A 23,814-nucleotide genomic window follows, 5' to 3' on the forward strand; every position below is an offset into this window, starting at 1 on the left:
TTGTGTGACCAGGCTTAATGGCTCACACCTGTAATCTCAGCACTTTGAGAGGCTGAGGTGGAAGGATCCCTTGAGCCCATGAGTTCAGGACCAAACTGAGCAACAGTGAGACCTCGTCTCTATAAAAAATGAAACTACCTAGGCATGGCAGTGAGCTGTGATTGCATCACTGTATTTCAGCCTGAGTGGCAGAGCAAGACACTGTTTAAAAAAAGGAAAATTCATTGTGTACATGTACCACTTTTTAAAAATTCATTTATTCCTTGGTGAGCATTTGGACTGTCCATCAGTGGATGGATTATTAGCTAGTAACCTTTTGGCTATAGTGAATACTGCAGCAATGAACATTTACGTCTCAGTCATTTGAATACCTGTTTCCAGTTCTTTTGGATACATACCTAGGGGTAGAATTGCTGGATCATAGGGTAATTCTGCGTTTAATATTTTGAGGAATCCTTAAACTTTTTTCCACAGCGGTTAAACCATTATACATCTCCACAAGCAATGTCCACGGATTTCAGTTTCTCTACATTCTCGTCAATGCAGGTGATTCCTCACTTGGTTTTTTTTTTTTTTTTAATTTAGCCATTCTAGTGAGTTGTTTTTTTTTTTTTTCCTCCAGCATTTTTACTGTGATCCATACATTTGCAGATTTCTTTGTTTTTAACCTACTTGGACTTGATTGAGCTCCTTAAATGTATATATTATTGCTTTTCAATAAATTTAGGAAGTTTTCAGCCATTATTGTTTTAGCTATTTTTTTCTGCTTCTTTTTTCTTTCTTCCCCTTCTGGTACTCCTGTTATGTATATGTCAGTATGCCTAAAATAATGTCCTACAGTTCTCTGAAAATGTTCATTTTTCTTCATATTTTTCTATCTGGATTGTATAAACTCTATTGATTTGTCTGTAAGTTCACTAATTCTTCTATTAGTTCACATCTACTGTTGACTTCCTCTAGTGAATTTTCATTTCAGTTGTATTGTTCAGCTCCAGAAGTTTTATTTGGTTCTTCAAAAAAAAAAATAACCTTTACCTTTTTGTTGATATTCTTTTTTTGTTTTGTTTTGTTTTTGTTACATTGTCATCATACCTTCCTCTACCTTGATTATGGTTTCCTTTAGTTCTTTAAACATATTTATTAATGGCGATTTGGAATGCTTTGTCTGTTAAATCCAACATGTAAGTGTAATCACAGTTTCTGTTATCTGCTTTTTTCCCCAGCATATGGGTCATACTTTCTGTTTTTTCATGCCTTCTAATTTCCTATTCAAAGCTGGACATTTTACGTAGTATATTGAGAAATTCTTGGAACTGGTTTCTTCCTTCCAGGGCATGCTGTTGCTTCTTGCTTATTTTGTTTATGGACTGTTTTAGTGGAGTCTATTTAGTGCCCCCCCACCCCCCAGCCCCACACACACACAGTGTTAATTTAAGCCTCTGATGTTGCACCTCTGGGGAAGCAGCCTTGGGTATTCCCAGTTATCGTGGGTGATAGTGTTTGGCGGGGCTCTCTTTTTGCCTGACTACACACATCTGTTAAGGTCCATTAATCTAGTGCTAATTGCACAGTTTTCAACAATGCCCTGGGGCATTATGTTGTTCTGTAGACTCATCAAATTTGGTTTCCTTTGAAGAAATAGTTCCCTAAGTCAGTGCTTGAAATTTCTTCTGAACCCAGGTGGACTCCTCTCAGCTGTCTCTTTTCCTGTTTTTTTTTTTTCGGGCAAATCAACTGTCCAGTTTAGCCTTTGTGTCTGTTGATTCCTCCAGTCTCTTCTCATTTGCCTCTCACAGCCTCTACTATTTTTCAGATCATGCTTGCATGTTTCCTTGCAAATGAACTTTGTTTCTCTGGGAAGAGATTAAAAGCAGTCTGCTTTATGGTCCACCTCTTTCCACAGGCAAACATCTCCAAGCCCAGGCTCTGGAGTAAGGAGTAAGGAACAATGGTATTTCTTTCCCAGTGATATGTCTACTGTAGGAGCTGAGCTGGAGGGAGGCAGTAACCTCAGTTCTTCTTATCTTCACGCTCCTGGTATGGAACCCACAGCTTACAAGTCAAGACAACAGTGATTATTACCCCGACAGCACCATGCCCAAAGTAGAGCCTCCACCTTTCCAGCAGTGACTGATTTGAAGAAGGGAGCCAGCCCCTTACCTCTTGGCTACATTCACGTGGAGTATCAGCATTAGGTAGCTAGAGGTGTAGCAGGATGAGCCAAACAAACAAACAAAACCCCTCAGACACCAAGTTGAGAAAGGAAAGGACTTTATTCAGCCGGGAGCGTCAGCAGACTTAACGCCTCAAACAACCGAGCTCCCCAAGTGAGCAATTCCTGTCCCTTTTAAGGGCTTACAGCTCTTAAGGGGGTCCGCGTGAGAGGGCCCTGATCGATTGAGCAGGCAGGGCGTACGTGACTGGGGGCTGCTTGCACCGGTAATCAGAATGAAACAGAACAGGATGGGGATTTTCCTGATACTTCTCCATTCAGTGTCTGGAATCTATAGCTAACACAAGCACTTAAGTCATGGGTTGATTTTTAACTACGAGGCCCAGGGTGTGGCACCGGGCTGTCTGCCTGTGGATTTCATTTCTGCCTTTTAGTTTTTTTGTTTTGTTTTGGTTTGGTTTTTTTTTGAGACGGAGTCTCGCTTTATCGTCCAGGCTGGAGTGCAGTGGCATGATCTCAGCTCACTGCAAGCTCCACTTCCCGGGTTCACGCCATTCTCCTGCCTCAGCCTCCCGAGTAGCTAGGACTACAGGCGCCCGCCACCACAGCCAGCTAATTTTTTGTATTTTTAGTAGAGACGGGTTTTCACTGTGTTAGCCAGGATGGTCTCGATCTCCTGACCTCGTGATCCACCCACTTCGGCCTCCCAAAGTGCTGGGATTACAGGCATGAGCCACCACACCCGGCCTGCCTTTTAGTTTTTACTTCTTTTTTCTTTGGAGGCAGAAATTGGGCATAAGACAATATGAGGGGTGGTCTCCTCCCTTAGAGGCAGGATGAGAAATGTTGACATCCTTCCTGTCACAGGAAGACTTTGACTGGACCTGTTGGAAGAGGGAACATAGTGCTTATTGCTACACCAGTCTGGAGTGGAGTTTCTGACTCCTTGAGTTGGGACAGAGCAGGTCCTGGTTCAAAAACACCACAGACTCTCACTTTTCTCAGAGTCTCTACTAAATTTTCTTGAATAAATGTTTCTTCATTTGTTCTCTGCTTCTAGCAGTGTTTTTATATTTTTCAACAAATTTGCTGGGCAGTGTGTCCATGGAACTCCGTAAGTTGTCATGCTGAAAGCTTTTTTCATTAATGGTTCAGTCTTTGCTGTTTATGGGGGTCTGTTCACATTTTCTGTTTCTTCTTGAGTCAGTTTTGGTAGTTCCACATTTGTGAATTTTAATTTTTTTTTGTTCTGTTACTGATTTATAGTTTCATTCAACTGCAATCAGAGAAGATACTTTGTATAATTTAATTTTTTAAAAATTTGTTGCGACTTGTTTTGTGGCCTAGGGAGCATATGTTCTATCCTTGAGAACAATTCGTATGCACTTGAGAAGAATGTGTGTTCCACTGTTGATGGGTGAAATGGCTATTAGGTCTAGTTATTTTATACTACTGTTGAAGTCTGCTATCTCTTTATTGATCTTCCTGGTTCTATGCATTATTGAATGTTGGGTATTGCTGTCTCCAATTCTTACTGTAGAATTGTCTGTTCTCTCTTTAATTCTGCTAGTTTTTGCTTGATATAGTTTAGGACTCTATTATGTGGTGTATATATGTTTGTATTTGTCATACTTTCTTGATGAATTGACCCTTTTGTCAATATATAATATCCTTTGTCTCTTGTAACAATTTTTGACTTAAAGTCTGTTTTGTCTTATGGTAGCATAACCAACCAACTCTCTTCTGCATGAAATATCTTTCTTCATCCTTTCACTTTCAACCTGTTTTTGATTTCCATAAACATAAGAACCCTTAAAGATACTCTTCCAGTCTTTGCAGATTGCCTATCTGTTGGATCACTTCTTCAGTGCTTAGCCAGGCCATTTACAACTCTGCCTTAGTCTTCACTTCCTGTTGGCTCAGCACTGTGAGCCAGCTTAGGACCTTCTTACCTGTTTTCAAGATGTGTTTGCCCCTGGCCACACCCATGGCTTTGTAGATTTCCTGGGATATATGGGAGCTTTTCAAAGCTTTTATTCCCCAGCTTCTTCCTTCCCACACTTTTTTGCCTGGTCATTGCTTGTGCCAACTCTGATTCCTTCTCTAGGTGGCTATAACTAATACATTTGCCTCTTAATGTTTTTGATAAATGCCAGATCCCAGAATGCTGTCCCCTACCTTGGGGAAGCTCCAAGGCAGGTGAAACTGGCCCTTCAGTCAGTCCTTCAGGGAATTGCCAGACTGGTCAAAGTACATAATGACAATATGTTTTAGAATAAGATCCCAGTTGCTCCCTTTGGTACCAGCACCCTATACCAGGAATGAGGGCAAATGACTTTCTACCAGCATCCTGTATCAGGAATGAGGGTTGATGACTTGGGTGGACCACCAAACTGGGGGAGGGGGCCATAGTAAGCAGATGTGTTAAAATGCCACAGCCCTTTCTCACTGAAATTCGGTAGCTTCTTTCTTCACTAAGCATTCCCTTAGCTGTTAAGTTTTTGATTCAGTTCCAGAATTTCAAACAAGCTGATTCTGACCATTTCACCAGCTATTCATTTCTTTTGTGGAGGGATGGAGTTTTGGAGCTCTCTACTATTTTGTGACATCTCCATGTATATACATTATTACATATCTATGAATTTCTACCTATATAGTTTAGGGATTCATAGATATTTTTAAAGAATGTCAATAAATTTATTGGTATGATAATCAGCAATTCAGGATATAGGTTACTTCTGGTAAAGAGAGGAAATGTGATGGTGGTAGGGACGCACCAGGATGGTGGGTACGTGATTGTTTGACATGTGATTCTTTTTATGTTTTCTGAATACTTGAAATTTTTATATAAAGTTAGATAGTTGTATGTGTCTATATGACATATATAAAACATTGTGACACTCAAGCATTTTGTTGAAGTAGAAAGTCTTGTATATGTTTATTCGAATAACAAATCTTGCTTTCCCTTTAATAAGTAAAAGTAGGAAATATCACACTTGAAATGCTTAAGACTATACGATGGGATAGGGAAGAATCTTCTACTTATTTGTTGATGTGTATGGATTGATTGTCTTGTGTTTTTCTCTAGATCTTAGTTTCATTGTACCCTCTCTGCAAGCTTTTTCTGGAAGAATGAGAATAGGAAGGCCTGAGTGTTAATAAGTAGTTGATAGTCTACTGTTTTTATTTTCATTTTTCTTCTTATGAAGAGGAGGAAAGAAGTAGAATCCTGGAAATAGCACTAAAGTGGACTTTGGGAGATCTTTGTCTTTGTTCTTTGTTCTAGTATTCATCTAACAGTGTAAATTTGGACAGTTCTTATATTCTGTGCCAGTCCGTTTCTCTCATCTTGGTCCTCATTTGTAAAATAAGAATTGGAACAGATCAGTAAGGCCTGTTTCAGCTTTGTAAAATCCGGAAGGGCACCATAATTCTATGGAAAGAGCATTGAGTTTGGAGCCAGGCAAATTTGTGTTCAACTATTTTCTAATTACTTAAACTCTAAAGTAAGCTTTCCAGAGTGTCTCTTTTCTCATCATTAAGATGGGGTATTAACACCCATCTCACAGAGCTACTGAAGAATAAACAACATATCTGATATCTTGTAAAGAGCTCACACATACACTCTGTTCACTCAGATTCTCCATACCCTCATCTTGTAACTACATCATTTGAAGGAGTAGCTGGAGAGAAAACAACAATGACAAAAAATCTTTGTAGCCTTTTATGTAGCTTGCTTTTTTTTTTTTTTTGAGATGGAGTCTCGCTCTGTTGCCCAGGCTGGAGTGCAGTGGTGCGGTCTTGGCTCACTGCAGCCTCCACCTCCCAGGTTCAAACTGTTCTCCTGCCTCAGCCTCCAGAGTAGCTGGGATTATAGGCGCCTGCCCCCATGCCTGGCTCATTTTTGTATTTTTAGTAGAGACAGGGTTTCATCATGTTTGCCAGGCTGGTCTTAACTCCTGGGCTCAAGTGATCCGCTTGACTCAGCCTCCCAAAGTGCTGGGATTATAGGCGTGAGCCACCATGCCTGGCCGTGGTTTGCTTTTATATATGAATTACACTTGAAGTGTATATGAAGTATATTTTTATATATGAGGTATGTTGTGAATTATACTTCAGGAAGATAATAACTCTTCTAGAAATATTGAAGAACTTTCTCTTTACCCTCCGGAGTTTCTAAAACTTTTTTATTTATGTATTTTGTTAGTATTAAATTATAATAGTATCTTTTTATAAAAGCTTAAAGATTCAGGTTAACGTTTTATTTGATTTCTTTCTTTTTACCTTCTACCCCAGGATCTATTACTTAAATAATAACATAGACACAAGATATTACATATTTGTTGTGGTCCGTATGAGTTTGAAAATAACCATGTTTCCCACTACCTTTAAAAATAATTACTTGTATTTCTGTATTAATTAAAACATAACACATTGATAAAATATAAATAAATAAAAATAAGAAAAAAAGCTCATCACCCAGAGATAGCCTTTAATATTTAGATGTATTTGACGTTATCACTGAAATGCCAAAGTGCAACTCAGTGCCTCCACCTGCCAGTCTGTTTTTCTTTATGCACCAGTACCTCCATATACTATTTATATTTATAAAAGCAATGTCCTGTTAGGCATTCTGTTTGATTTTTTTTAGATATATAACATAATCCTGAACACTTCTCCCTGTCATTAAGAAAATTTAATACACTCTTAATGGTTGCACATTTTCCATGTATTATTATTACAGAAATATACTGTGCTCAAAATTATCTTTTTCACAGTTGTAATCATTTTCCTAGGATGTATTTATAGGATGAATCTGACAAAATTTCTTTTGATACTAATTATAAAATTGATCTATAGCAAAGCCTTATCCCCAGTATAGTGACATCTGCTTCTCTGCAATTTTGCTGGCTGTAGGGCTTGACAGTTTAAAATAATCTTGGACAATGCAATAGGTAGAAAATGATATGAGTTCTTTTTCTATTTCATTGATTACAAGTGAGGGTAAACTTTTTCTTTTTCTTTTTTTTGGTAATCATTCTTCTGTGAAATGCTTGCTCATCTCATCATTTTTTTGTGTGTGTGAATGTTTTTGAAATCAATGCAAGTTGCCAGAAATCATATAAATGCTTTCATGGAAATCAAGTAACACCCTCTGCATTTTTATACTTTTAGAAATTGGTAGCTTGTATTTTAGCATCATTCCCTTCTTGCCAGAAATCTCACCAGGAAATAATAAGGGAGATTATTATACTATTTGTATTCCCACAAGAAAAGTATGAGAGCACCTTTCCTTACACTTTCACTCATCTTTTGGATTGTTCCTAGTTTGATAGGGAAAAAGTGGCTTTTTAATTTAGTTTTAACTTTTATTTTTCTAATTATAAGTTTTTTTCCTGTGAGTTATTTACTTATTGTTTTATTTGTACAAATGCTTCATATATTAAGGAAATTAGTTTTATGTGCTATATGCATTTCAGATATTTTTTCTTGGTTTATTGTTTTTGAAATTGGTCATGATAGTTTATTTTATCAGGTTTCTTTACAGTCACTGGCAAAAGTATTGACCAGGACACATCCTTCTCTTATATTACTAGAGATTTTTCTAACAGATAAGTCTAATAATCATTACTCTTTCAGTACATTTATTTAGTTAACTATGAATTTGCCTAAAATAAATATTCAACTTTTGTTTCTGCTTCTGTTTCTACTCCCAACTCTGTAGAAAACAATAGTGGTCTGTCTTGGAGAATGTTCCACATGCTTTTGAAAAGAATATGTTTTCTACTGTTGATGGGTGAAATGGCTATTAGGTCTAATTATTTTATACTGCTATTCAAGTCTGCTGTTTTTTAATCAATCTTCCTGGTTCTATGCATTATTGAATGTTGGGTATCGCTGTCTCCAAGTATTATTGTAGAATTGTCTATTCTGTCTTCAATTCTGTTAGTTTTTGCTTGATATATTTTGGGGCTCTATTATGTGGTGTATGTATGTTTGTACTTGTCATACCTTCTTGATGAATTGACCCTTTTATCAATATATAATATCCTTTGTCTCTTGTAACAATTTTTGTCTTAAAGTCTGTTTTATCTGCGGTAGCATAGGGTTCTCCAGACTTCAGTACTTATATTGTCATGTAATCTTCAAACCCTCTTGCACCTCAAGAGTGCACTGCTTATGTAGCTTATTCTGATTGTGCCTCTTTCTTTTATTAAATTACAAAGCAGCAACATCTGGTCACTAATATCCTGATTAGATTATGAAGAGGTAATTGTGCATCCCATTGGATATAGTACGAGCTATAGTACAAGTATAGTACAGCTAACTGGGAGGAAATTTTATGACATAGTACATCTCGGTAAGAAGCACTCTGTTAGGGATGAAAGTCTTAAAAGAGAACCTGATAAGATAGACGTAAACTTTCGTAGAAAGTCTGTATTTCTTCTTACAGAGCATTAATTGCCTGTTACATTCCATTCTGTGTTTTGCTTGATGAAAACTTCTGTAGTCTGACAGATGGGTAACTAGTATTTATAGTTCTAACTTTGCAAACCTTTTCGTTTTCATGACGATGTCAATAAAAGGGTGAAGGAAGGTAAGCCAGATATTAACTGATGTCATTATGTTTCCAAGATATTTTGTGATTTTGTGTATATGCTCTTACTCTTAAACTATACGTTATTTTAAAATTTGTGATTTTTTGGAGAACATGTCTTTACAAAATAATCTTATCTATAAATACTATGTTTGTTTAGATTTCAAGTGTTATATGTTACAAAAACTTATTTTATATTTCTTAAAATCATTAAATTTATTTAAAATTGTCACATGTTCCTTCATAATCTAGTTTGGGATAGTAATTGTTTCATGTCTATTTAAATATGTCTTCCCTCTTGATTCTGTCATTTAAACTTTTTAATCAGTACATCAGACTTCTTTCCTTTGTAGGTAAGGTAGTCAACTGTGTGGGGTACTACGTAAATCCTAAAAGACTACAATAAAGTGGCAATGTCTCGGGAACCCACCCCACCTCTACCTGGAGATATGTCTACTGGTCCCGTAGCAGAAAGCTGGTGTTACACACAGGTACGTGCTCTTAAAAATCCCTCACTTTATGTCACTTATAAATTTTACAGTATGTTGAGAATATTATTGTGAAACACTTTGCCATAGTTATTAGAAGTGTTAGAAGACTGGATCATAGGCTGTTGAACATGTAACAAGTTAAAAGTATTAGCGTCATCATTATAAAAGTGGTTTTCTGAATCTCTTAGGTTAAAGTAGTAAAATTTTCCTACATGTGGACCATTAATAACTTCAGTTTTTGTCGAGAAGAAATGGGTGAAGTGTTAAAAAGTTCAACATTTTCATCTGGCCCAAGTGACAAAATGAAATGGTAAGATTTTTGTTTGCTTTGGATTTTTGTTTTTTGTTTTTGATGTGATCATCATCTGCTCATGATTTTGTTGTTGTTATTGTTCCTGAATGAGTATTAATATAATTTCATATTAGATTGGTAATATGTTCCTAATCATGTGGGGAATTATAAAGAACTGTGAGGATGTTGACAGGAGTGCTGTTTGTGATATTAACACATGATTTCAGTATTCTCTCTCTCTCTCATGCTTTTCAAGTATTATATTCCTCCATGTGAGCTTATTGTTTTATTTTAGGTGCCTGAGGGTAAATCCAAAGGGATTAGATGATGAAAGTAAAGACTACTTGTCCTTGTATTTGCTTTTAGTCAGCTGTCCCAAAAGTGAAGTTCGAGCAAAATTCAAATTTTCCCTTCTGAATGCTAAAAGGGAAGAAACAAAAGCAATGGGTAAGTGATTTGCAAACTGAGTGAAGACATTTCTGTAACTACATGTTGTGACTTCTTCTGCACCTTTACCTGGAAAAGTCTGGGACTTTTTTCCACTAAAATCTGCTTAACCTGAAACTTTTAATTTGACCATTATTTAAATCCAGCAGAGAGCTATAATTATTTTACTGAGTCTTAGACTTTGTAAAACATGTAAAAATGGTTAATAATATTACTTCTTCATGTCCTAAAATGACATCCTAGTTGTCACTTAGAAAAATAGTTGCTGTTAGGGCAAGGTGCCTGGTTCAGTGCTTGGTATATATAATAGGTGCTCAGGAAACATTTCTTTCTTGCCTTTTTTTGCCAGGTAATAAAATCTGAAGAACAGTGAGAAAGAGATAGAGTGCCCTGATATTTTGTCACTAGAATTTTTTGAGCAGTAGATTGAACACTGACTGAAAGGAGCCGTTTTTCTTAGTTTCAGGGCCTATTAATTTCAGTCCAAAATTCACATATATAGCCAGCTGAAATGCAGTAGCCTTGAGCTCCATAATAGAAGAGTGATGTAGGAAATGTACATTGTGTATGGCAGAAGAATAATATTTTCTAGAAATGAATCACAGAATCAAATAACTTGATTACAGAAAATTCACATTTACATACATTTTTAAATAATATATTGCTAACATAATATATATTTTCACATTGTCTTACCTTAAGATAGTGGAGTATTTCAGGTAGATTGATTACTAATTTTCCACTTCCATTTTATTCTTTGTATAATAGATGATGAATACTTTCTGTAGAGGATCTTGTTTACTGCCTAGTATATAGTTGTTATAGAGTACCTTAGGCATTTGAAATATTTACTTCAGATATTTATTAAATCTATTACAAATTACACGAAAAGCATCTTTTGGACTTTTATGAAAAATTCTTTTTAGGGGAGAGGAGGTTATGTCTGGAGACTTAGGAATGATAAAGGACTTTATTTAGCTTTTTCACAGGTTCATGAATTTTTCTATAGTTGGATAAAACTTAAATCAGTGGGATGGTTATGCCAGGAAAGCTTAAACATGCCTTGGTATTTAGAACATCCGTTTTTAAAGGGAGAAGCAGGAAATAAGATGTATGTTTCTTACCAGATTCTGATATTAGATGATAAGTAGTGTGCCTGTACCAACATGTTTTGATCCTATTTCATTGTCTTTTAGGGCCTAGATTGTTAAAAAGGTCTCTTCCTTCTCCATGACATTTGATCTGACTTTTCTATTTGAGATCCAGAAGTCTGAAATTGAGCTCATTGACAATGGCCAAAATTGAGTAGGCATGTGAAGTTACTGTGTCTACCCGACTTAAAACTCTTACGACATTTGATTTATAAACACAAATATCTGCAATTTTTATTATGGATGTATTGGCAAGTCCTGTTTTCACACATTTAACTGTGTTACCATGTTTAAAAAGTCTCTTGGATATTTATTTTATTTAAACTCTATTCTGTTTTCCACCAGAAAGCCAAAGAGCATATCGATTTGTGCAAGGGAAGGACTGGGGTTTTAAAAAATTCATTAGAAGGGACTTTTTGCTTGACGAAGCTAATGGTCTTTTACCAGATGACAAGCTTACCTTATTTTGTGAGGTGGGTACATCTTTTATTCTAAGGAACCCCATGGTTTATTTAGTGATATGGCAAAAGTATAAACTGGATTAATAACCCTTTAAAAATTAATTGGTATAGTTCATCAAGTTTCATTTGTAAATTTTTGACTAGAAAAAGCTGTAGAAAATTCTTGACTACAAATCAGTGTAATGACCCAGTCTGGAAACATGTCATATTTCTAGCTATAATTTGTGTGTACACTTATACTACAACACTACATCCTTCTTCTCTTGAAAAGACTGTGAATGTGAATATGTGAACGTTCCTAAATATTTTCTTCATTCTGAATAACTGACATATATTGTCACTTTTTAAAAAAAATTTTCAGATTGATTGTATTCAACATTATTACTGAGAGTTTATCAGTTTGAACCCAGAAGTACCTGGAAAACATTGAGAAGCTTTCTGATTGTTCAGGCAGTTGGATTAATCTAATCAAATAGCATTCTAAGAAATAGTTCTCAAATTTTTAAGATATGTATGTGTCTATTGACAAACTTATAAGGTGTAATTATGTGCATAGAATGGCATATTTTGAAAGTTACTACCATTGCCTCTGCCAATAATGTACACTTATGATTTGTCCTAATTTGATGTTTGGATTTGCTTTTGTCATGTTATCGTTAGGTAGTTTTATCTATATGAATTTTTGAGATTCACTTTTGGACTGAATTCAAGGATTATATTTTTAACCAGTACAGTTTATAGAGAATATACATCAGTAACAATTTTATCAAAATGTTTAAGGCAGTTGGTAATTTTCATAAGAAATATAGTTGAAAAGATTTTTATCAAGTATTCAACAGTAGATATATTTCAACAGATTATCATGGACAGATGAGTGTGTTAGGAGTATAATAACTTATTTAACTGTAAGTTAGCTGTAATCTTTTTACAGTAAGTGTATAAGATTTCTTGACAAGATTACAAACTCATTGTATGACATTATGTCAGAAGAATAATTGAAATATGCCCCCAGGGACTATATAATTGCGTCTTATTTTTTACTTAGACCAGTTAACTGTATGATGAATTTATTATGAATACAATTATTTGGTTGACAAAGCACATAGCACAAGTCTTATTAAATAATTGGGAAGAAGACAGTATTTGTTGCTAATTGGCAGATATTCTAAGTAGTATGCTAAATAAATATAGGTTATGCCATATAAAATTTTTAGCATCCTTACTGTAGAGTCTTCCAGAATTTTAGCAGTTATCCTAAATTTCAACATGTAAATTTTTAAAATGTTTATTTAGAACAGAAAGGATCTTGAAGACTATTTAATCCAATTTTAACAAAAACAAAAAATGACCAGCTAAAATAGTTTTAGAAATGAAACTTTTTAGAAAATACTTTTTTTTTTTTTTTCAGAATTGAAATAGTATTTACAGATATTTTCCTAAGTACACTGTGCTGGAACCTAGACAACCAAGAAATTCAGAAATAAGGCTGAAATTAAGTTTAAGATTTGTTTTTTGTATGCTTGGTATCCATATGCTACCTGCTTAGTGACCCCCCAAAACAAAACCCAACATGACATGTATTTTAAATTTAGCATCAATCAGATTCATTTTTGGATCCCGAAATATACATCTTTTTGCTGATATAGATAATTATACCCTGGGCACCGTATTTAGCATAGGTGGGCAAAAGGTACTTTTAACTAACATTCTTCATGCCCTCCATTGTTTCTTCCACCCCGCTCACGGATGCCCTTCCTTCTACAGAATCTCCAGCACTGCTTGCAGAAAAGGAGGAAGCATTGCACTACCCTTCCTAAAGAACTGCCTCCTCCCCCTCCCCTGCAAGTGGTGCTGTAGACAGGTAAGGCAGTTGGGTGCTACCCTTTTTGCACAAAACATAACTTAATCTTGCAAGTTCCCTACAGTGGTAAAAGTGGCCAGAGATAGAGATTGGTAGCAGTGTAAGCAGCTCTGCCCTCTTTTCCCAAAGTGACACAGAAAACAGGAATTGAGAAATAAGTAGGAAAACTAGAAAACTGGTTAGTTTAATTTATCTTTTGAAATCCAACAGATTTTAAATACTCTGATAGTCTACAGACCCATGCCATTTCATGATATGCAGGAAAAATATATGTACAGATAAAATATATATAAACAAGTATTTCATGAGGTTTAACTAGCTCATTTTTAAGGACACATCTTTTATCCCATCGTGTTTATCTTTTGCTAAGATAGTGTCTTAGTCCATTTCGTGTTGCCATTAACAGAATACCTGAGATTAGGTAATTTTAAAATAACAGAATTTTTATTGGCTCATGGTTCTGGAGGCTTTGAAGTCCAAAGTTGAGGCTACATCTGGTGAGGTCCTTTTTCTCACATCATAACATGGTGGAAGTCATCACATGGGGAGAAAGAGAAGAGGTGAGGGGAAGAGTGGGGGTTGATGGAGGGCAGGAGGGTGTGTGTGTGAGAGAGCAGGCCAGACTTGCTTTAATAAACCCATTGTCTCAGTAAACACATTAATCCATTCATGAGGTTAGAGTCCTCATGACCTCGTTACCTCTGAAAGGTCTCACCTCTCAAGAGTGTTGCGTTAGGTATTAAATTTCCAACATATGATCTTTGTGGAATACATTCAAATCATAGCAGATAGTCTTTCTGTTTTAAAATAATTATATATGATAGTGGGTGGAAGTTGGGATTTATTTTCTAAAAAGCCCTTTCTTGGCAAAATGAAAAGTTGACTACCCTATTTCTGTCACCAGATTTTTAAAAAAATGACACCAGTCTATGAAAGTCAAAAAGTCTAAAACTCACTATTCTGGAAGATATTCATGTGAAATTCGACTGTTAAAAGTTTCTCACTTTGGAGCCAGTGTGGTGGGTGTTTGACTAGTTGATTAAAATGGCAAAATTGTAGTACTATGCAGCACTGGAAATTCCTGGCTTTTAGAATTAGTTGGAAAATTCAGATTTCAAAAACTGGAACCAATAGTTAGCTCTACATTGGAAGAGACCCACATTTTTCAGGATAGTCACAGATTAGATCCCTCAAATGTTCCTTGTCACTCCAAACTATATTCTTTGAGTTGAGCCAAAAGCAAATTTGAAAAAGGACTGTCAAATGACTTTGAGGTTTTGCTTTGCAACTTGTAACAATTTTGAGGATTGCATATTTGCCTTTTTTTTCTTCTCTTTTCTTTTTTTTTTTTTTTTTTTTTTTTGTGAAAGAAGCATAAATTTGACCTCAGAAAAGAATCTCAGCCTTTTTCCTGAATTTTTTATTCTAGGTTCCATTCAGTAAGAGTATTCATTACCTGCATTTGAGTATGTAATAGATAAAACCAAATTTTTAACATTTTCTTAAATATAGGTATCAAGAAAATCGGAATCCATTGCATGTGTCAATTTTTAATTAGATCATTAATTTCTGCTCTATAGTCTCTTGAATACTCTTTGGAGTATGAAGTGTTAATTATGTGTCTTAGTTAAAATTTGTGGTTGCTGTGATAATACTATGTAGATAGGTATGTCAATAATACAAATCTTCTGAATTGTTCTTGCTTATACAGAATACAAATATAATATCAATATCTGTGATAATATTGTCTTTATTTTTTAATCCTTTTATTACCTGATTTTTTTACCAAATTTTTAATTAAGTTATTTTGAATTCGTTAAGAGACAGTAAATAGAATTCAAGAAATCATTTCTGAAATTAAATACATCATCACATTTTGTAACTCTGCTGTATAGATCATGCAAGCCATTGAACAGATCCAGTTTTTTCTCTCTAGAAATTTCAAGAGCAGTGCTTGATATGAACAAATAAATGCTGTTAGGGTCTAAAGAGCTGATCCCTTACGAAACCTTGAATATTAACACTAACATTTTTTGTGTCTATAGCATTAGGTTATAATGTGTAGTAGAATAGGGCAGTTGGGTAAGGATTAGTGAAACTTTTTTTCTCTTTATAGTTATTAAAATTTTAGACATAATTTGATTAAAAACTTGATAAGATAGGAGAACCTTTATTGGCAGATTTATTTGTTTATACAATAGCTTGTGGCTCCCATACTTAGAGAAACATCTCATAAGATTGTTGTAATAAGTGCTTTTTGATCATAATTGTGTTAATGTTGCTAATTTTTAAAAATATCAAAAAAATATTGCACAAAGAGCCATAAAGAAAGGAATCTGGGCCAGGCTCAGTGGTTCACGCCTGTAATCCCAGCACTTTGGGAGGCTGAGGCAGGTGGATCACAAGGTTGGGAGATTGAGACCATCCTGGCTAACACGGTGAAAACCCGTCTCTAAAAATACAAAAGATTAGCCAGGCATGGTGGTGGGCGCCTGTAGTCCCAGCTACTTGGGAGGCTGAGGCAGGAGAATGGCGTGAACCCGGGAGGCAGAGCTTGCAGGGAGCCTAGATCACGCCACTACACTCCAGCCTGGGCAACAGAGCAAGACTCCGTCTAAAAAAGAAAAAAGAAAAGAAAGGAATCTGGAGATTTAGGAGTAGTCTTCCTTTCGTACAAGCCAGCACAATGTGGTTTGGAACACTTTGTTTACCTTGTCTTTAGCACGGTCTGAAGTCTCTTTATAAAATAAGGTGAATAGATTGGATGATTTCTATGACACATATTATTTCAAACGGTTAATATGTAAATTTAGGGCAAAAGTGGTTAATAAAAATATCCTCAGAAAAATAAAAATTTTCTGGTTTTTCTTTAGAAGTGTATGTTCCTTCACATGAGATACATGTTTGTATGTTTCGATGTATTGGGACTTCTGAGACTTAATCTTCTCCAAACATTTTACATAATTAGACTTTGTGTTAGCATGTTGGTAGTTTAGCAAGTTTATTTCTGATTCTGTTTTCTGCATAGTTTACTGTATATATGTGTGTCCTTATTTATATTTTACTTAATAAAAGCCTGATGAAATATTGTTAAATTAATGCAGCTATCTATTGCTGCGTAACAAATGATCCCAAAACTTAGAAGTTGAAAACAGCAATAGATGAGTAATGTAGCACTTTTTGTTTGTTTGTTTTAAAGTCATTTACTTTGAAACATTTACTTACTAGTTAAGGTAGTGTTTTCTTTAAATGTATTTTTTACATGTATTAAATGTAGTGTGACATTGTTAATAGCATAGTAGAATTCGTTTTTTAAAAAAGTGATGTGCAGCCAGGTGCAGTGGCTCACGCCTGTAATCCCAACTCTTTGAGAGGTCAAGGCAGGTGGATCACTTAAGGTCAGGAGTTGAAGACCAGCCTGACCAACATGGTGAAACGCCTTCTCTACTAAAAACTACAAAAATTAGCCGGGTATGGTGGTGCACACCTGTAATCCCAGCTACTCGGGAGATCTGAGGCAGGAGAATCACTTGAACCCAGGAGGCAGTGGTTACAGTGAGCCGAGATCACACCACTGCACTCCAGCCTGGGCGACAGAGGCAGACTTTGTCTCAAAAATAAAAAATCAATAAAGTTTTTTAAAAAGTGGTGTGCAAGACTTAGTAGTGTTTTAGGATATTCAGTATGTAGTCATCTTTTATGGGAAATAACTTAATCTATATTATATTGGAATCTCCATAAAAATAATACGTAATCATACCTACTTTTATTGATTATTAAGTAAATAAGGGTCTGCAAATTGAACTAAATTATATTGCTCTTGCTGTTCATCTTCCATAAAAGATTTTCATGAACTTTAATAATTACAATTGCTTTTGTGGAAGTTTTTGTACCTTAACATTTAAATCAGTTTAATATGTATTTAAATTAGTTTTACTAGAAGTGAAACGTTAGGAATAACACTTTAAACACTTCTCAATTTGCATATCATAGACTGTAATTTTATCACCTTTTTTATACTGTAAAAAGTCATTTTGACTTCTAAACAAAATACTATGTTTATGTACATATAGTAAAATTTAGATGTAGATAGGTTTGAAGTGTAAGAAAATAAAAAAGAAATTTATTTCTCCACCTCACAAAGGTGTATTCTTGTTTGAGTTTTTATATCATATTGTGGCTTTTCTATTGAGAAGTATTTTTGTAATTAATAAGCATTCTGACCAATTGATAAGCCATTTATTTACATAAATTGAAAAAGATCTATATTATTTCTAATTTTTTCATTTCTCTCCTTTAAATTGTGTTTTTAATTTCAGTTTCTAGATATTATAAATTTTGATTAGGAGTACATTGAATTATCCAAATAATCTTAAACATAAAAAAATTTGAAGTATAGACTTAAACTAATTATTGATATTACTTTGTGAAAGTGTTTTTCTTGCTGTTCCTTTTTTATTAGGTGAGTGTGGTCCAAGATTCAGTAAACATATCAGGACATACTAATACAAATACTTTGAAGGTGCCTGAGTGTCGTCTAGCAGAAGATTTAGGTAATCTCTGGGAAAACACAAGATTTACAGACTGCAGTTTTTTCGTGAGAGGACAAGAATTTAAAGCTCATAAATCTGTGCTTGCAGGTACTTTCTACTTATGGGGTAATATAATACATTTAAAAAATACATTTATGCATAAAATAATGATGCATAATCTTGTTACAGCTCGATCCCCAGTTTTTAACGCCATGTTTGAACATGAAATGGAAGAAAGCAAAAAGGTAAACATGGCTTAAAGGCTAATATTTAATTTATATAAAGGTAAAGTAGTTGGGTGTATGTTTTAAAAGTAGTAGTGCAATGTTCTCATTGTCATACTGTGATAAGCAGGGAAAATTTTTACAAATAGGAAAAAATGTGTTCTATAATAGAATAATAGATGTAGCTCAATGTGGATGTGCAGTGAATATTCCAGGGAACAGCTATTTTTTCTGCCCATCTGGTAGGTAAATTAGATAGTTACTATGCAAAAGGATAGTTATCCAAAGGACTCTTCTGGTCCATAGCTATTTGAGAAGTCTCTGTTCAAGGTATATATTCTGCCTTTGTAGACTTTATGGATTGAGTTTTGGAGTCTGTTTTCTAGCAACAAAAATAACATAGATGACATCAGTATTATTGTATACCAACTGTAATCAGGATGTTACCTACCTGACTCCCCCAGATGTTTCTCTTGTCATCATGAAATGTAGTTATGTTAGAGATCAGAGGTTAATTCTTTGCTGTTTGCATAACTTGTGGACCGTACGGCTCCAGCTGGACAACTCCAGAGTTTATTCATGTGGCTCAATTTTATTCTTTCTGCAGAACTAGATGCTGCAATAAAATAACTGCTTTCTTTCTCAAATTTTGGTTTGGGGAGATGCTGTGATCAGCCTTCTGATCACTTCCAAGTTGGGAGACATCAATGATATCATATACTGTTGACATCAAGGGGTCAGAAAAATTTGCTGTCATTTAGTTAGATATTTAGCTTTATTGATCTCAGCAAAGAAACTAAATACAAAAACATGCAGTAAAAAAGCACTAGTCCTCTTTGGACTTGACTGTTTTTCAGGTAAGCAAGGAAGTGCCAGTATATGATAATACATGCCATTTTTGCAAATGGGAGAATTCTGAGGTAGTGGGCTTTGTTGTTACCTCTAGTAGCTTGCCCTACTTTTGATTAATTCTGGGAATAGAACTGTTTGTTATAGAGTCTTAGGTGTTGTATTAGGACCTAGGGATTCAACAAAGAAAGGATTAATAGCCAGTGTCCTTTAGAATAGTGGTCAGAAACTTAACACAGATGTGTTTTATTTGGTTTATAGTTTTCTGTTTGTTTACTTGGTTTTTTTTTTTCTTTAACTGTTTTTAATTGAAAACTTGGGGCTCCTTTTTCCACATGGTGGTGCTTGGCTTGGTCTGAATATCCGGATATGGGCTGTCCAGCTGGCCACGGTTCCCACCTCTCTGATAGTGTATGCTTTTCCTCTTGGACTTGTCCACTTCACTTTGCCGAAGTACTTAATGAAGATGTACCTACCTCAATTTTAAAGTAGAATTTAGAAATATCTGTATATGTGTATTTGAGTTATACACTATTTTAGTATAGATGTAGGGCTTTTAAATTACTGTCAAAGATTCACTTTGGTTCATTTGTGTGTGCATTTTTTTTAACTTTTTTGTGTTGTTTTTTGATATCAGAATCAAGTGGAAATAAATGATTTAGACCCTGAAGTTTTTAAAGAAATGATGAGGTTCATTTACACAGGGAGAGCACCAAACCTTGACAAAATGGCTGACAACTTGTTGGCAGCTGCAGACAAAGTAAGTAATTAGGTCTTAAGAAACCAAAATATACCCTCAAGCTTGATTTATATAGAATGCTGTCATCAAATGCAAACTCCACATAACTTGTATTATTTGTAGATGGCTCATGAGAGCTTTATGAAATACCATACAGTAGGGTAATCTGGAAATGAAATTTTTTTTTTTGAAGTCACGATGTGAAAGCATCTTGAACCAGAAAGAAGTGATTTTTTTCATGGGAGAGTAACCTGTAAACTCAGTCGTTTTGAGTGTATATGGACTTCCATTTAAAAGAACACACACAGTGGCATATGTAATTTTCAGGTATTTTTAGTCTTGAGATGTAGTGCATGACCTTTTTTAAAAAAAGGAAAAAATATTGGATATTATGTAACTTGATTCTCTCCATGTAGAGATGGTTTTTTATTATGACAGCATAGAAAGAGCAAAAACAATATTAACAATTTTATAATACTTTTTTGTAATGATTTTTTTGAAGGCAGAGAAACTGCAGAAAACATCAGAAAAATGTATAAGCCAATGGTTCTCAATCATAAAAGCACATTCAGTATACAAGTTCACATATGCGTGTATGTATGTATATATGTACTTATGCATGTGTTATGTGTCGATGGATGGTATATGTGTATATATACACATCATTTGAAAAATGTTACTATTGGGGAAACTGGACCAAGTGTATATGGAATCTGTTTTTTCTGACAACTGCACATGAATCTGTAACTGTCTCAATAAAAACTTAAAAACACCATTTACAATAGCAGCATCGTTAGTACTAAATACATAGATATACATTTGAAAAAAGAGGTTTAAAACCTGCACATTGAAAATTACAAAGGTATATTGTGTGATGCTGAGGTTTAGGGTGTGATTCACCCCATCACCCAGGTAATGATCATAGTACCCAATAATAGGTAAGTTTTCATTCCTTGCCCCCCTCCTTCTCTACCCCTCAAGGAGTCCTCAGTGTCTGTTGTTCCCATGTTTATGTCCATTACACAATATACCTCTGTAACAAACCTGCACATGTATCTCCCTGATTTTAAAATAAAAGTTGAAAAGAAAATTACAAAATATGCTAAAAGAAACTCAGGAAGACTTAAATAAGTACATAAATCTTGTCCATGGACTGCAAGTCTCAATATTGTTAAAATGTCAGTTGTCTTTAAAATTGATAGTAGAGTCACCATATTCCTCTCAAGATTCTAGCAGTCTTTTTTCTTTCTTTTTTTTTTTTTTTTCCCCAGAAGTTGACAAGCTGATTTAAGATTTTATGTGTAATAACTTTGGGGAAAAAAAGAATAAAGTAGAGGACTAACACTACTTGATATCATGACTTACTATAAAGCTTTAGAAATTAAGACAGTGTGTACTGGTGTCAAGATACACAAATAATGGAACAGAATAAAGAATATGAATATGAAAATAGACCGTCGCATTATGAATATTTAATTTTTGACAAAGATGCAAAGACAGTTTAGTAGAAAAAGGATAATCTTTAAACAAGTGGTACAGGAACAATTGAATGCTTACATGTGTACCTCAAACCATACATAAAAAATACGGCAGGCCTTGCATGGTGGCTCACGCCTGTAATCCCAACACTTTGGGAGGCCAGAGTGAACGGATCACTAGAGGTCAGGAGTTCAAGATCAGCCTGGCCAACATGGTAAATGAAACCTTGTCTCTACTAAAAATACAAAAATTAGCTGGGCATGGTGGTGTGTGCCTGTAATCCCAGTTTCTTGGGAGGCTGAGGCAGGAGAATCGCTTGAACCCAGGAGACAGAGGTTTCAGTGAGCCAAGATCACGCCACTGCACTCCAGCCTGGGCAAAAAAGCAAGATTCCATCTCAAAAAAAAAGTAATGCAAAATGGATCATAAACCTAAAAATCTAAAACTTCTAAAACGAAACATAGGAGAAAGTCTTTGTGATGTTAGGTTAGGCAGAGATTTCTTAGCTGTGGCACCAAAAAATCTGTAAAAGAAAAAAATGATAAAATAGACTTCAATAAAATTACAACTGCTTTTCTTCAAAAGACAATAAAAAGATTAGCTACAAACTGGGAGGAAATATTTTGCACAGCAGATATTTAATGAACAACTTTTATTCAGAATATATTTGACTTTTGTATTCAGACTATATAAAGAATTCTCAAAACTCAGTTATAAGAAAACAATGTTATTTCTAAAAGTAGACAAAACATTTGAGCAGACATTTTCTGAAATAATGTCTGAAATACATTAAAAGATATTCTAGTCAAGCATGGTGGCTCACACCTGTAGTCCCAACACTTTAGGAGGCCTAGGCTGGAGGATCACTTGCGCCCAGGAGTTTGAAACCAGCAAATGCAACATAGTAAGTCCCTATCTCTACAATTTTTTTTTTTTTTTTTTTTTTTAATTAGCCTGGTGTGGTGGCATGTGCCTGTAATCTCAACTACTCAGGAGGCTGAGATGGGAGAATTCCTTTAGCCCAAGAGGTTGAGGCTGTAATGAGCCCTAATTGTGCCACTGCACTCCAGCCTGGGCAACACAGCAAGACCCTGTCTCAAAAATAAATGATACTCAACATCATTAGGTCGTTAGGGAAATGTAAATTCAAACCATCATGAGATATTCCTACATATCATTATAATGGCTAAAAGTACAAAGACCATACTAAGTGTTCTCAAGGATGTGGAAGAATAGGATTCTCATATGTTAAAGACATGGAAAAAGTAGGGTTCTCATATGCTGCTGATGGAAATGTAAAATGGTACAACCACGTTGGAAAAGTGTTCAACAGTTTCTCAGAAAGTTAAACATAAACTTACACTGTGATCTAGTGAGTCCAATTTTAGGTTTTTACCTAAGAGGAAAGAAAGCATATGCCCATACAGGCACTTGTATATGACTAACAGCTTCATTTGTAACAGCCAAGAACTGGTAACAACCCAAATATTCATCAGCAGTTGAATGTGTAAAACGTATTGTTGTATATCTATGTATGATGGAATAAAAAGGACTGAGCTATTGATAGGCAATAACATTCATTATTCTCAGAATAATTATACTGAATGAAGGAGTCAGACAAAAACAAATATGTAATATATGATTTCATTTATAGAAAACTCCAGAAAATGCAAAGTAATCTATAGTGATAGAAATCATATCAGGGGTATTACCTAGGGTGGGGCGAGAGGGAAAGATTACAAAGAGGTAGGGGGAAACTTTGGGGGACGATTGGTATATTTACTACAGAGTTATGATGGTTTTATGGCTGTATAAACTTACCAGAGTGTGAACCTTATGTGTACTTTATTGTGTGTCAGTTATACTGTAGTAAAGCTGCTCAGCATGTTACATAACATACACTAATAACTGCAAGAATGTTTAGTGGTTGTAAATATGATTTATTTGACATTATAATGAATTCATTCTTCAATACTGAGTGGTGGCAGCATGCAGTATACTTGGTGGTACACATTAGTGTTTGAAGTAGTAGAGAAGTATATTTATTAAGAATACTGAGTAATAAGGTAGCTTTTTAGAATAAATCCTACTTTAAAAAATACACTTATGCAAATTGCAGTTTCCTAAACAAAATTAGTCTTTTTTCTAAGTACATTCATTTATATTTTCTTCATATTAGGTTAAAACAGTAACTTAAAGAATTTTAAAATAATTGTAAAGAATAATCTACTTTACCTTTATTTTCCAAGTTACAAATGTATCATGTATTCAGGAACTTAGTTGGAGTAAACGTTTAATGGTTATGTTTTCATTTTGGATAGTATGCACTGGAACGGCTGAAGGTCATGTGCGAAGAAGCTTTGTGTAGTAACCTCTCAGTAGAGAATGTTGCGGATACCCTTGTCCTTGCAGATTTGCACAGTGCAGAACAGTTGAAAGCACAAGCCATAGACTTTATTAATAGGTAAGCTATGCTTATATTTCAGTGGGCATGACACCTTCAATATTTTTTCACCG

At 34.9% G+C, this 23,814-nt stretch overlaps 1 protein-coding gene across 5 annotated transcripts in view; it reads left to right on the forward strand.

The window, feature by feature from the left end:
* Window positions 1–23,814, forward strand: part of SPOPL (speckle type BTB/POZ protein like) — a 74,153-nt gene that overhangs the window by 42,016 nt on the left and 8,323 nt on the right. For 3 of the 5 annotated variants that reach the window (XR_635332.2, XM_003907437.3, XM_009182137.4), the window contains exons 2-9: window positions 9,125–9,262; window positions 9,451–9,572; window positions 9,850–10,001; window positions 11,498–11,625; window positions 17,937–18,114; window positions 18,196–18,251; window positions 19,717–19,839; window positions 23,619–23,761. Coding sequence is in view for 4 of the 5 variants with exons in the window: in XM_003907437.3 (XP_003907486.1) it covers window positions 9,185–9,262; window positions 9,451–9,572; window positions 9,850–10,001; window positions 11,498–11,625; window positions 17,937–18,114; window positions 18,196–18,251; window positions 19,717–19,839; window positions 23,619–23,761 (980 nt within the window). In the remaining variant the exon portion in view is untranslated. Of the gene's footprint in view, window positions 1–9,124; window positions 9,263–9,450; window positions 9,573–9,849; window positions 10,002–11,497; window positions 11,626–13,377; window positions 13,475–17,936; window positions 18,115–18,195; window positions 18,252–19,716; window positions 19,840–23,618; window positions 23,762–23,814 lie in introns of all 5 variants that reach the window. The other 2 variants (XM_009182139.4, XM_009182138.4) reach the window with 2 other exon arrangements.

This window comes from Papio anubis, chromosome 10 (assembly GCF_008728515.1).
Source record: "Papio anubis isolate 15944 chromosome 10, Panubis1.0, whole genome shotgun sequence".
Classification (NCBI taxonomy): domain Eukaryota; kingdom Metazoa; phylum Chordata; class Mammalia; order Primates; family Cercopithecidae; genus Papio; species Papio anubis.